Source organism: Synchiropus splendidus, chromosome 14, assembly GCF_027744825.2.
Source record: "Synchiropus splendidus isolate RoL2022-P1 chromosome 14, RoL_Sspl_1.0, whole genome shotgun sequence".
In the NCBI taxonomy this organism is placed as follows: domain Eukaryota; kingdom Metazoa; phylum Chordata; class Actinopteri; order Syngnathiformes; family Callionymidae; genus Synchiropus; species Synchiropus splendidus.
In genome coordinates, this window is record NC_071347.1 from 16771654 (window position 1) to 16784412 (window position 12759).

At 40.5% G+C, this 12759-nt stretch overlaps 2 protein-coding genes across 3 annotated transcripts in view; one reads left to right on the forward strand and one right to left on the reverse strand.

The window, feature by feature from the left end:
• LOC128770295 (carboxylesterase 5A-like) lies at positions 1 to 7098 on the reverse strand. The gene is made up of 13 exons (XM_053884550.1): positions 6378 to 7098; positions 5091 to 5283; positions 4868 to 5006; positions 3741 to 3874; positions 2771 to 2924; positions 2573 to 2677; positions 2389 to 2487; positions 2177 to 2320; positions 2018 to 2095; positions 1810 to 1948; positions 1598 to 1747; positions 936 to 1008; positions 1 to 880 (listed from the first exon to the last, which is right to left on the reverse strand). The coding sequence occupies exons 1-13, from the start codon at positions 6451 to 6453 to the stop codon at positions 727 to 729; spliced, it is 1638 nt and encodes a 545-aa protein (XP_053740525.1). The 5' UTR covers positions 6454 to 7098; the 3' UTR covers positions 1 to 726.
• The window catches only part of banp (BTG3 associated nuclear protein), a 22334-nt gene continuing 16658 nt past the window's right edge, over positions 7084 to 12759 (forward strand). For both annotated transcript variants that reach the window (XM_053884552.1, XM_053884553.1), the window contains exons 1-8: positions 7084 to 7232; positions 8751 to 8835; positions 9231 to 9325; positions 9401 to 9600; positions 9693 to 9776; positions 9897 to 10069; positions 10301 to 10540; positions 11863 to 12021. In XM_053884552.1, coding sequence (XP_053740527.1) covers positions 8766 to 8835; positions 9231 to 9325; positions 9401 to 9600; positions 9693 to 9776; positions 9897 to 10069; positions 10301 to 10540; positions 11863 to 12021 — 1021 coding nt within the window. In that variant the 5' untranslated portion in view covers positions 7084 to 7232; positions 8751 to 8765. The remainder of the gene's footprint in view (positions 7233 to 8750; positions 8836 to 9230; positions 9326 to 9400; positions 9601 to 9692; positions 9777 to 9896; positions 10070 to 10300; positions 10541 to 11862; positions 12022 to 12759) is intronic.

Here is a 12759-nt window from a genome sequence, read left to right on the forward strand (position 1 = left end):
ATAACCATATTTAATATGCTTACACATTAACAAACCAAAACCTTGTGAAATGACATGAAACCATGCGATCATCGACAAAGACAGTTATCATCGAAAAGTCGGACCAGCAGCAGAACCAGGTGCAAGTCATATTCATGAAATTGACTAAAGAAAAAAAAGGAAAAAATACACAAATACACAGAATAGATGCAAACTGTTCAGAAAATTGGAAAAAAACTGAATACAATTCTGAATAAAATAAATATAATAAACCCATGTCCAAATATAAAATAAAAATGATATATTTTATTTAAACGCCAACGGTGACATAAGTAAAGTGTAAATAAAAGCATTGCCATTTCAAAACTGCTTCAACGGGTGCTTTTGTGAACAGCTTTTACTGTTGGGGGGAACATCACTTTCTTTATCATTTTTTTTCTTTTCAAGAACTTCTCCACAGTTGTTAACTATCAGAGATTTGCAGCTGTCAAGTCGATGCAGTGACACACTACTGCCACCACATGTGGCTAATGTGTTAAAACTGAGCGTCTCACGGCCCAAAGCTGTCAAGCAAAAAACCTTTAGTGACCCTCTTGGAGGTGCCCAACAATGGGCCCCAGCCCTGTGGTTAAGAATCACTGCTTTACACTACTGAATAGTCAAAGGGAAATTGGGACAGATCAAACAGCAGATCAAAACATGCAAAGAAGAGGTGACAAAAATCAACATGTTCTCGTCAGATAGATCTTATGGAGCCTTTGTTCTTTGAAGAATCTCCGTCACGAAGGTAAAAAGCTCCTTCTCGTACTGAAGACCAACCATCTGCTCCACTCCAATTGCCAGGTATGCTTCTTCTTTCTCGTACTTTGGCCAGTGAACCAGACCCTTCCCATTTGGAGACCTGCATGCAAGTTGTAATTGCTATACTATTTATGTTTTGACCTTGAAATACTTACCCTGTGCGAGCAAAGTTGGCCAAGTAGCTCATCATGGTTCTGCCTACTTGTTCCTCTTCTGTTAAGCAGGGATCTGGGAACACACCAGATACACACTATAATGTCAATGTAATTTCCAGACTATGCGACGGCACTTCTGGCCCCAGGTCTGAACCCTGCGGCTTATACAATGACACGACTAATATATGGATTTTTACATGCTGAAGTGCATCATGCTGCCAAAATATTGAGCCTCGCCGCATCAAACGGAGGAAATCACAGGCGTTTGATTTTCCTTTCGCCCGCGTGAAGCTCCGCCAACAGAGCGAAGCAGCAGCTGAGACCAGCTGTGGTGTTGGAACTTTAGACACATGGGTGAAAACCACGCATTTTGAGCGCTTTGATGTCAATAAAAGATGCGAGAAGTTCATGATTCAAGTTCGAACACTACCCACTTTGTTTCATGAGTCAGTCTCCATGCTGGATCCCGTTTTCAAAACTAGTTTAGAAGTGATCCTCATGCATTTTTAACCACTGCAGCGCAGACAGCACCACTGCACCCGCGGCTTATGTATGAACAACATCTATGTTCCTCCTTGAATTTAGTGGGTGCGGCTTATATTTTGGTGTGCTCTATAGTCGCTCTATAGTCTGGAATTTAGGGTATTTTTAAATGGGCTCACCAGATAATTTGACATGAGACTGTGTGAAACACAATCCCAGCACTGAAAACACTCCATCTCCGTGGTCACTCCCAACAAAGCTTGGCCTTCTTGACTTCATATGTGATGGGATGTACCTGAACTCGTACAGATACACAGGTGTGCCAGCGTCTGTCAGAACACAGGAGAGAGTCACACATGTGGCAGCCGCAGCATTTAACATCATAAAGTACCTCTGTGAGATTTGGCCACAAGAATGACTGGAAGTTTGACGAAGATATCCCCAATGAGTCGAGTGTACGCGTCTCTGTTCTTCACAGGGTCATTCACGGTGACGTTATACTCCTCCACTACCAGCGCTGTCATCCTGACCTTTTGAAATGGTGAACTGTGTTACAGTTTTACCGACTCAACCGCGCCTGTCAGATAATCTAATGTTACATCATGAAGCAGCTGAAAAAGCAAGTTTGAAATTTGCTCCCGCTCCAGTCCCGCCGTCCAGCCAGGAGGCACGAAGTGCTAAAAAGTTACAACACAAGCATCCATCAACATGGAACAGACAGAGTGAGTGATGAGTGGTATGAACTCTGCTCGACTTACACGGATCAGTTGATAGCCGCCCTCATCACTGTTCACTCCTGTGATGAGCGGCACCTTGTGAAATTCACCATTCTTCAACAGCTGTACCACTGGTTTGGTCAGCAGGTGTCCATCAATAACTGCAGGGAACCTCAGTGCTTGGTCCTTGAGAAGGAATGGCAAAGTTGGACAATGGAAATGAGACATTTTCCTTCTTGTTTAAATATCCGTACCTTGACAAGGATGTCAATTGTTTCCATATCGAGATTCTTCATACAATTTGCGATCTTCTCTGTGGATTCAAGGCTACATCCAGACATGTTTGCTGCTCTCTGGAGTCACTCAAGCAGGGAAAATAGGAAAAATAGATGGAAGGTGACATGATAGTAGAGAAACAATGCAACAATGCTGACTCACCTGAGTCATGGCTAGAAAATTTTCTTGGACAAGGCCAGCCATTGTAGCAGCGCCGCTCATGGCGACAGCTTTTTGGAACAGGCCCTCAGTTAACGGGGAGAGAAGCTGTTCAATAAACACATTAAAGGGATTCTTATTTGGATAGAACTCGCTTTTATGTTTTCAAATCGGTTCAAGTTTTCAAAGTCTGGACCTTACCAGAAGAGAAATGCTCACTCCACCGGCAGACTCCCCAAATACGGTGACTGAATCAGAGTCTCCTCCAAAGTTGTGGATGTGCTCCTGGACCCACTTCAGGGCCTGCACTTGGTCCAGCATGCCCCAGTTTCCTGCCATGTGCTCATCACCGGTGCTGGATTGTTGATATGCAAATGCTTATTAGCCCAGTCATTTCAGTTTTATAGGCAGATCTTCTCCATTTAGTATAAGATCATCTACAAGTGTGAGCAAAGACAGTGATTCTTAACCATAGGGCCGTGAGCACCCGCTAGAGGGCCATGGAAAGTTTTTTTGCTTTACACCTTTGGGCTGCGAGGGACGCGAGACGCTCAGTTTTAATACATTAGCCACGTATGCAATACTGTTTATTTGTTTATATGTAGTATATATATGTGTGTGTGTGTGTGTGTGTGTGTGTGTATTATTTATTAATTATTATTATTATTATTATTATTTATTTTGGACATATAGTTTTTGTTGTTGGAAACCAGAGGCCTCAGACTGAAATTTCATTGCCATAGCACAGTGATATAAGTATGGTGGCAGTAGTAAAAAAAAAACAGTGAAAACTGTTCACAAAAGCACCTGTTGAAACAGTTTTGAAATTTATGCTGATACTTTCATTTATACTTTGCATCATCCTTGGAGTTTAAATATCATATATATCTTTTATTTTATGAGATTTAGACATGGTTTTATTATATTCATTTTATTCAGAATTTTATTCAGTTTTTCCAATTTTCTCAACAGTTTGCATCAAGTGTATTTTTTCCTTATTTTCCTTTGTAAATTTGATGAATATGACTTGCACCTGGTTCTGCAGCTGGCTTGCTCTTTTCAATGACAAATAAGTTTTATTACTTGAATGGGCCCCGGGTCCATTTGTTCTGGGAAAGGTGGGCCCCAAGATCCAAAAGCTTAAGAAGCCCTGCACTAAGACATGGCTCACCTTAGATAGCCGAGGAGTCCAAGGCGGTACTGGATTATCACCACAACCACATTCTCATAGGCTGCCAGTGCAGATCCATCATACATTGAAGCTGAGCCTATTACAAAGGCCCCTCCATGGATCCAGACCATGACCTGCCGAAACAAAAGAGCAAAATTGTCAAATATTGGATGTCAGTGTTCCATGGTTTCTGAATATTATACGATGCAGTTGCTCATAATTGAGAGGAAAATGCACAAAAGAGTGCCTCTGGTGAAGGCAGTGACCTTGGCATGTATGTGGTTTAATGCAGCGGTTCTTAACCTTTTTGATCTCGGGGTCCACCTTTTTCAGAACAAATGGGTCCAGGGCCCATACAAGGAACAGAACTGATACATGACTGTGATGACTGAGTTCTGATTTCAGAATGACTGATTTCATTTGTGTTCAATAACCATACATGTAAACAAACCAAAACCTTGTGAAATGACATGAAACCATGTGGTCAGCACAAAAGATATTTGTCATTGAAAAGTCCAACCAGCAGCAGAACCAGGTGCAAGACATGTTCTGTTGAGACAATTGGAAAAAATGTATGTCATGAATAAAATTCTGAATAAAATAAACATAATAAAACGTCTAAATATCATAAAACATTATTATTATATTATACAATAATAATGTTATATATTATATATATTATTATTATATAATTATTATATAAAACATTTATTTTTCATGAATAAACTCTGAAGAAGATACGTAAAGTGTAAATGAAAGAATTCTAATCATTTTAAAAGCTGCTCCAACAGGTGAAATGTTTGTACTGTTGGGGGCGCCATCACTTTCTTTGGCATTTTGAAGAACCTCTTCATAGTTGGTAACTATCACAAATTTGCAGCTGTTAAGTCAGTGACACACTACTGCCACCATGCGCCTCTAGGGGGCGCTCGCGGCCCTGGCCCCATAGTAAAGAAACACTGGTTTAATGGCTGAGGTTCATTCATACAAAGGGCAAACATAGGATGAAGAGTCGGCCCATGGTGGGTGAGTGATGCCACGGATGACATGTCCTACTGCACCCCGGGATGCTGTCTCTGCTACACTCCAGTGTCGAATAGGCAGAGTATGGTATTTTGATTTCTCACCGGTAGTTTGGAATCTTCAGTTCTGTTTGCAGGAGTGTAGATGTTCAAGTACAGACAGTCTTCGGACACCTCAGGCATCTCTACTTGTAAACCGAGGTCTTTTTCCATCGCGGCCGCACTGACTCTTTGTTGAACACACCTAAAACAGGAGGATGAAGACGAATAAGCCATGAACGCCATTTGACTTAAGAAGAGAATTATTGTTTTTATTTATTTTTCTTACTTCGGAGGTTGTTTGGTGGCATCTCTGACTCCTTCCCATCCTTCCACAGGCTGCGGTGCGGACAGTCTCAGTGCAGGGCCCAATGGGGGCTTTGCAAAAGGGACACCCAAAAAGGCATGCACCTGATTCTCTGTTCCTTTTATGGGCAGCAGTTCACCCCTCAGACTTCCTAGCTCGGTGTGGACCACAGGTGCTGTTGGGGTACATACACATTATATTGAGGAAAACGCAGCTTATATATCACCTCACCTCAAGAACAATAAACCCCAAAACAAAGTTTATAGATGTTGTACTTTCTTTTGGTGTTACAACCTTGTCTGTTGTAATCCCCTCCAGACTGTCAATAGCCGACCCTTAACCCCTTGAATTGTTTAGACTAGATGGAGATGTCTAAATGGAACGTACTTTTAATTTGCCTATCACTAGCAATTGAAGCAACTAGCAGCAGTTGTTTTACAAATCTGGACTGTGAGACGCTCACCACATATGGTGGAGGTAGTGTGTCACTCTGTGTGTTAACAATATGGAGAAGTTCTTGAAATGAAAAATGATAGAGAAAGTGATACTTTCATCTACTCTTTTATCTTCTTTGGAATAAAATATATTTTTATTTTATGATATTTAGACATGGATTTATTATCTTTATTTTATTCAGAATTGTATTCAGTTTTTCAAATTTTCTCAACAGTTTGCATCAAGTGTTTTTTTTTTTCTTTAGTAAAATTGTTGACTATAACTTGTGTCTGGTTCTGCTGCTGGTTGGACTTTTCGATGACCAATATCTTTGCGGTGATCACATGGTTTCACGTCATTTCACAAGGTTTTGGTTTTGTTGCTTGTTGATCACAAATGAAATCAAGAGTAACGGATCAGTTCTATTGAATGGGGCCGGGGCCCATTTGTCCTGGGGAAGGTGGGCCCCGAGATCAAAAAGGTTAAGAACCCCTGATCTAGACTGGTTTACTTGTTAATAATAAACACAGGTCATAAAGTACAACTGGACACAGTGTGGAACTTGGTCTTAACTTGGTCATGACTTGTTCCCAATACTCTCCTGTCTTGAGCTAAGTGGTCTTTTTTTACAGGATGTTAGATGGAAACATTGCAGCGTGGTCTCTATTCCTGGAGATTATTTTGGCTGAAAAATATTATTTACTTTATTTTTGGACGTAATGTTTATTTTTGTGTGTGTAAATAAACTCACGTGTAAATATATTACCTATTGCATTTGTGTATTGTAGATTGTTTAAAATTCTTTCTTTTAAATTGTGAGTATATTTCACTCACCTTCTGATTCTGTAACAGCGAAAAAGATGAACAGATGGGAGAAGGAAAGGCAGATTGGCGTCAGGTGGCGCCCCATGGTGGACAGTGTTCTGACTGTCTTGCGCTCCAAGTTAGTGGTGGATGTCGAGTGGGAAGACGCATTTGACGGCGTCTGTCTTGTGCAGTTTTTGAAGGAAACCTAATGTGGAAATATTTACATTTCATGTGTGCACAAGCAAACCTGAGTCGCATTTAATCCCCTTCACGCTATATTCAATGATTTATTAATATTTTTTAAGTCATTAAGTCGCCATTATGAATACAGTTCTAACCAGGCATTAAAAAACAATCTTCCAAAAATGATATTAAATCTAGAAGGGGCGTTACATGGGGATAAATCTACACCCCTGAGGCGGTGGTGAGACTGTGTAAATATGACTTATTTACCAAATTGCCGGCAGTGCCCTGAGATATTATTCAGGCGCGCCTCCTGGAAGCATATTTAAACAAACCGATCATCTTCTGTAAATAGTCCGCCATCACAGTCAAGAGTCAGTAGCTATTTTACCCCACAAATTAAAATACATTTTCAACAATTTCGACACACGATTGCGAAGCGTGTTTAAAGCAGGTGAAGGGAACTGTGTGGGATGAGGGTGTCGCCTAGTGGAGGAAGGTTTCGAGTGTCGATGTCAACTATTTCGACGGTAAATGGTCAAAAAAACACAAGTTCTAAAGCCGCTTCAACGAGTACAGAGCGGCAGTTCCGGTCCCTCGCGCTCACTTCCCACTCCAGTCCACGCGCTCTTCTCTCGCGAGGAACAACGCCGTTATCGGATCCTCGACAAAACAACACGAGAATTCCTCAATCACACGGTAATATAACCCAATCTTCCTCGGTCCATGTGTGTGGTTGCGACGGGAGAGTCGCGCTGCTGTCGTTTTTCTGTTCCACCGTCACCATTTATCGCTATTTTGAACCCATTTCACTGTCTTTTTAGGCCCCACTAGCATGCTAACGAAAGTGCTAGCAACACATACAAACACCAAGCGCTTTATTGGTTTGCCTGTTAGCATCGGAGCTAATATTAGCGTGCTCTCCAAAACGGTTTTGGTTTGCGTCCTGTCCTGAACCTTGGCTGCGACTGAAGCACTCATATCATTTTATAACGACTACCACAACCACTCACAGCAAATGTGTTTCAGTTAAGGATGAGTATAAAGACGTGAGTTTGAATGTGCGGCCTGCTGATAACCTTAGTCTTGTAACCTCAAGTCCTCGTAAGGAAGCGACCGCATCAAACCAGCAAATGGTTTTGCTGTTTATTTTCGAGCTGGAGGTCAGACATACATCTAACGTTAAACACAATTGTATAGTGGCGTGTGGTAGCTCCGAAGTCAGTGTTTCCTTCCTGATTCATAGAAGTGCTAGTTTGTATTGACATACTTGAGGGGGTCAGAGGAACTCCACACTAAAGGTTTATATGTTGTGCACGCTACACTCAGAAGATGAATTCCAACTCAGAACAGTGACTGTGGTTTCATCACCATTTCCATTCATTTGCCTACATAACCAGTCAAGTTTGAACCTACCTTCTCTCTTTATTTGTCCTACTTTCTGCATTGTAGACACACAGTGAAGACATCCAATATATCAAGCAGGATATATGGTATTATGCATCAACGAAAAAAGGCGATAACTCAATGTGTTTTACATCATAAATAATAATACTTTATAATGATTAATGACTGACTAATATGATGTGAGTACACATAAGATTAAGTCATTTATTTTGGGTAATAAATGTTGTGAAAAGTCACTGAAAAGTATTTGTATTGTTTTGTATTCACCTTACTGTCCCACTGGCCATATTTAAACAGAATTTTGTTAGAGAATGGTTGTTATCACGTTCCACATTGCACCAAGGAAAATAAATAAATAAATAATAATAATGATAAAGAAAACGGTGAACGTCAAAATGTCTAGCTAAAGCTTGTGTCACGTGTCCTTCATTCAGGTCGTTGTGGTAAGGGAACTTTAGGAACTATTGTACATGTAGACATTCAAATAATACATTTGATAATGTTATGATAAGTTAGTTGTGCAATGGGATGTCAAAAGTGACTTGTTTTATTTGGTAGTTGTGGCTTTCTGCATGTTGAATGTTTAATCAGCTGTGAGGTTTGTTAAATATACACACATAAAATTAAATATGTACTTTCTCTTACTCTGTGCGCAGAAGGCCTCACTTTTGCTTCTTTATTTAGTTTTTTTACAGTTAAAAAAAGTTGTCACGCTAGGTGCTGTTTGGGACGGCTGAAAGTGTCGGTAGTCTGCCGCTCAAAATCCTGACCTCCAACGAATCATTGTTGAAGTTCATTTAATCTCATCAGATCTAGGTGTGGACAATGTCTGAGCAGGACTTGGAGGAAATAGTGCAAATCACGGTGGAGGGATTTAACTGTGGTGAGCGTACAGGTGAGCCAACAGAAGCATTTTCTTGATTTATTTTTTAAAAATGTGTCCCACAAATACCAGTGTTCTGACTGTGCATTCGCATTACATTATGTGTCTCAATTTCTTCTGTTTTAAAATAAGTAAAAGCTTATGTATTTTTCTTCTTGGTAACGTGTGTCATTGGCACTCGAGTATAAAATGCTAAGGAAAACACACAAATGGTAAATAACAACAAAGGTAGCATTTTAGCAGTTGTTTAAACAACATACCCTCTGGACTCATTTCAAGTAGCTATGAGAAACTCTAAAATGCTGTCTGGTCTGAATCATATGTGACATTTGCTTGAAACTGTTAGCTGCTATTTACCACTGTCATAAACAGTTCAGAATATATTTCCTCTCCGTACATGATTCCAGACAATCATGAAGATGGTGAAGATAAGCCACCCAAGAAAAAAAAGAAGCTCAACAACCAGGAAAATCACAATAACCCAGACATCAGTTTTATTAAGGTACGTAACTTTCAGCGCACAACTGAAGGTTATTTTTTTGTTTGTCATACTCAAGAAATTCTTATTTGTTTCCAGAATATGATGGTCTCCTTTACGTCCTCAATCAGTAGCCGGTTAGAAGGAATTGAATCAAAGATACAAGCTCTGGATGCCACTTGCAAAGCACTGGGACGTAAACTAGACAGTATATTGCCGTACACCAAGAGTACTATTCAGGTTCCCATGGTTGCAGGGTCCCCTCAGGGAGCCACTCAAACCTGGAACAAAGTAAGATGGTGAGTAATGAATCTGAGATTTTAGCTACCTTTTTTTTGTCAACCAAATTGTATTACTTCAGGTGTCATTGAGCTTGTGTTTCTTTCCTCAGCGTTGTTCCTCAGACAAACGTTATCATGAGCAGTGAACCCCAGAAGAGCCAGGAAGAGTCGCCTTTGGAGAACATGCTCAGCAAGTGAGTAAAACTCAAAGCTGATGACGTTTGTTGAAATACTGGAGTTCCTGTGTTGCCCTGAGCCATTCTTAGTTTTTAGTCTGTGCGTACGCATGTCGACCTGATTGTGTTTGTTTACAGCACCTTACCAAGAAAGCGTCAGAATACAATCCTGGTGAAGGTTCCCGGCCCAGATGAGAGCCAGGAGGAACAGGACAGTGGGTCGGAAGCCAGCGACTCTGTATCCAATTGTGGCCAAGGAGCCAATTCACAAAACGGCCCCAACGTTACACTCATCACACTTAATGCAGAGGGTTCGTCTTTTAAATTTTCATTAATATTTACCTAGCATATACCACTGGTTTCTAAACCTGAATGCATGCCAGTTAAATGGCAACAATAATATCACAATTTGGTTTTGCAGTGTTTGTGATCACGCCACTTGGTGGAGCTCTTGCGCTACAACAGCAAATATTGCAGTTGGAGACATCAGCTTAGTACTTCCATGCATGTGTAAGACAGTGTTTTCTTGTTCTTGCCTTTAGAGGATTACCCATCAGGCACATGGCTGGGAGATGAAAACAACCCTGAAATGCGAGTGCGCTGCCCAGTGTCTCCTGCTGACATGCTGCATATCACCTCCAACTGTCGGACAGCGGAGAAAATGGCGCTGACACTGCTCGACTACTTATTTCATCGTGAGGTGCAGGCCATGTCGAACCTCTCTGGACTGGGCAAACATGGCAAAAAGCAGCTGGATCCTCTCATGATTTACGGCATTCGGTGTAAGTTCCTGACAACGCAATCCAGAATTATAGATCGTGATCAGCCGTCATAAGCATTTATTATGCATTTTATTATCAATATTCCAAATGGGTAAATCACAGCAAGGGAACTTAAAATAACTTGATTTTCGAGAATGTCCGCTTTGCTTTTGTAAAAAACAATTTCACGTCTTACCGTTAGCTTGTCTTTTTTATACATAATTAGTAATGTTGCAAAATATTAAGTTATTATTCAAAGGCAACGAGAGCTTGAATAAAGTAAACAAAATGGTGAACTCAGACATATCGGTTTCTTGCCGCAGTGCAAAGGATCTTGCTTTAATAGGATTGGTATTTAAACATAATTAGCAGCTAACTACTAAAGCTATCTGATTAATCTCAAATGTTGACTATGTTGAATCATGAACAGCTGTGATTTTCAGAACAGATGACCAACTGGGGGGATTTTTGGGGTGCAACGTCTGGGCAAACATGCTGAACAAAGACCATATTCTGTAGTCTTTTCTCAGGCAACAATTTGAGAAGAAATACGGCACTGCAACAGTGCTCTTGACCACAAACACAAAGGAAGAATATTTGGAGCAGCTTTCTTTACTATCATAACCATGCGGGCAACTCCAGTAGTTTCATCCGATTCAGGATGACTTGGTGAAATTAAGGTGAATAGAAATCGTCACTTTGAGGAGTATAAATATTTTAAGCAGTGTAGCATTTTTTATTCATATTGCCTCCTACTTCTCTCCTCCACGATAGGCACTTAAGAATGATAATTAATGTTACATTTTTCTTCAAGCATGGACCCCTTTACAGACTAAAGAAAACCCCTTTGATGCCTAGTGTTGCATGTAGCAAATTTTGGATGTGTGCACGTAATGGACTGTTGCCAGGCCTGTCTGTTTGACTAAAAAAAAAATGAATGAAGGAGCACCTGTCATGCTTGTCTGCAGTGCACACGGACCATCAGGTGTAATATTAGTGAAATCTAACTCCAAAGAAAAGGACCTCTGCTTTTCCCACCATCTTCTTTTCTAACCGCAGGCGTTTGTGCTGTTAATTAAGAGTGAAATGTGCTGTCAGTCATCTTAAGTGACTTGCCGTACTCTGTATCCTCAAATAGATCTGCTGTGTGAGTCACTTTACCCAGAATGGAGGGGATGTCATATTTCTCTTTATGCGCAACATATATTAATTAAATTCTTTTTACTGTGTACGTTTTTATTTATATATTTTTGTATAAGCAGCTGTCAATGAGTAAAATGTTGTTTATTTTTATTGTGCTGTGAGTGAGCGTGGCATTCATCAAATCTTTTGCTTCTCTACAGGCCATTTGTTCCATAAATTCAGCATCTCAGAGTCTGACTGGTATCGCATCAAACAAAGCATCGACTCAAAATGTCGCACCGCCTGGAGACGTAAGCAACGCGGTCAGAGTCTGGCTGTCAAGAGCTTCTCAAAGCGGCTCACCACTCGCAGTACATCAGGCGAGTTATGGATGTGTCACCTCATTTCTATTGCTCTTTTGCAGCATTTGTTGATCAAGATATTTAAATCGACAGCGTTTAAGATAGTCCGTTGTTTTGAGTGTACCGGATTTACATGCAATACTCTGGGTTTGCAGCAGATGGCACTGTGGGTAAACGTGCAGAGACACACACCGTATAATTGATTGTGTAGCCTTAAAACATACTTTCCGCCAAAGATGCCAATTTTCTGCTATAAGCGGCACCTTGCGTGCCTTAAGTTGTGATTAAATTTCTCACAAAATCGGACATAATTTTACATGATCATTTAGGCATTATCCTGCTGTGTTTGAGTAGGTGGCTTGTGTTTAAATATAAACCATTGAGTATTCCCATGTTTACATCCAGACAAAGAGTCTGAAAAGAATGTGGATGGCCAGTTGTTTACATTTTGGCTGCATAGAGTTACCTTTCCTTGTTGCACCAAACAGCTTATCAGCTCAACCCAGATGTATACAAGTATCCTGCAAGTGCAAGCATGGATGAAAACTTCTAAAAGTCCAAAAAGATTGGGATGTGAAATGTGTGAATTTTTAAGAGCAGTCACAGCAAAAGTAGCAGCTCACATAATGAAATGCTTTAGTGTGAGTTTGTGTTTTCTATTAAATACACTATGCTTGTATGGGTCCACAGTTAACAGTAAAAAAAACTATATAAAGAGTTCACATAGTTGGGGAAGTTTGTGGAAGGATATGACTT

Coding starts and splice junctions, on each gene's coding strand:
- LOC128770295 (XM_053884550.1), bottom strand. CDS start 6,453: ATGGGGCGCCACCTGACGCCAATCTGCCTTTCCTTCTCCCATCTGTTC. Junction 3,875..4,867: donor CTGAAGATTCCAAACTACCG/GTGAGAAATCAA, acceptor TTGTTTCGGCAG/GTCATGGTCTGGATCCATGG. Junction 2,096..2,176: donor GCGGCTATCAACTGATCCGT/GTAAGTCGAGCA, acceptor GTAACTTTTTAG/CACTTCGTGCCTCCTGGCTG.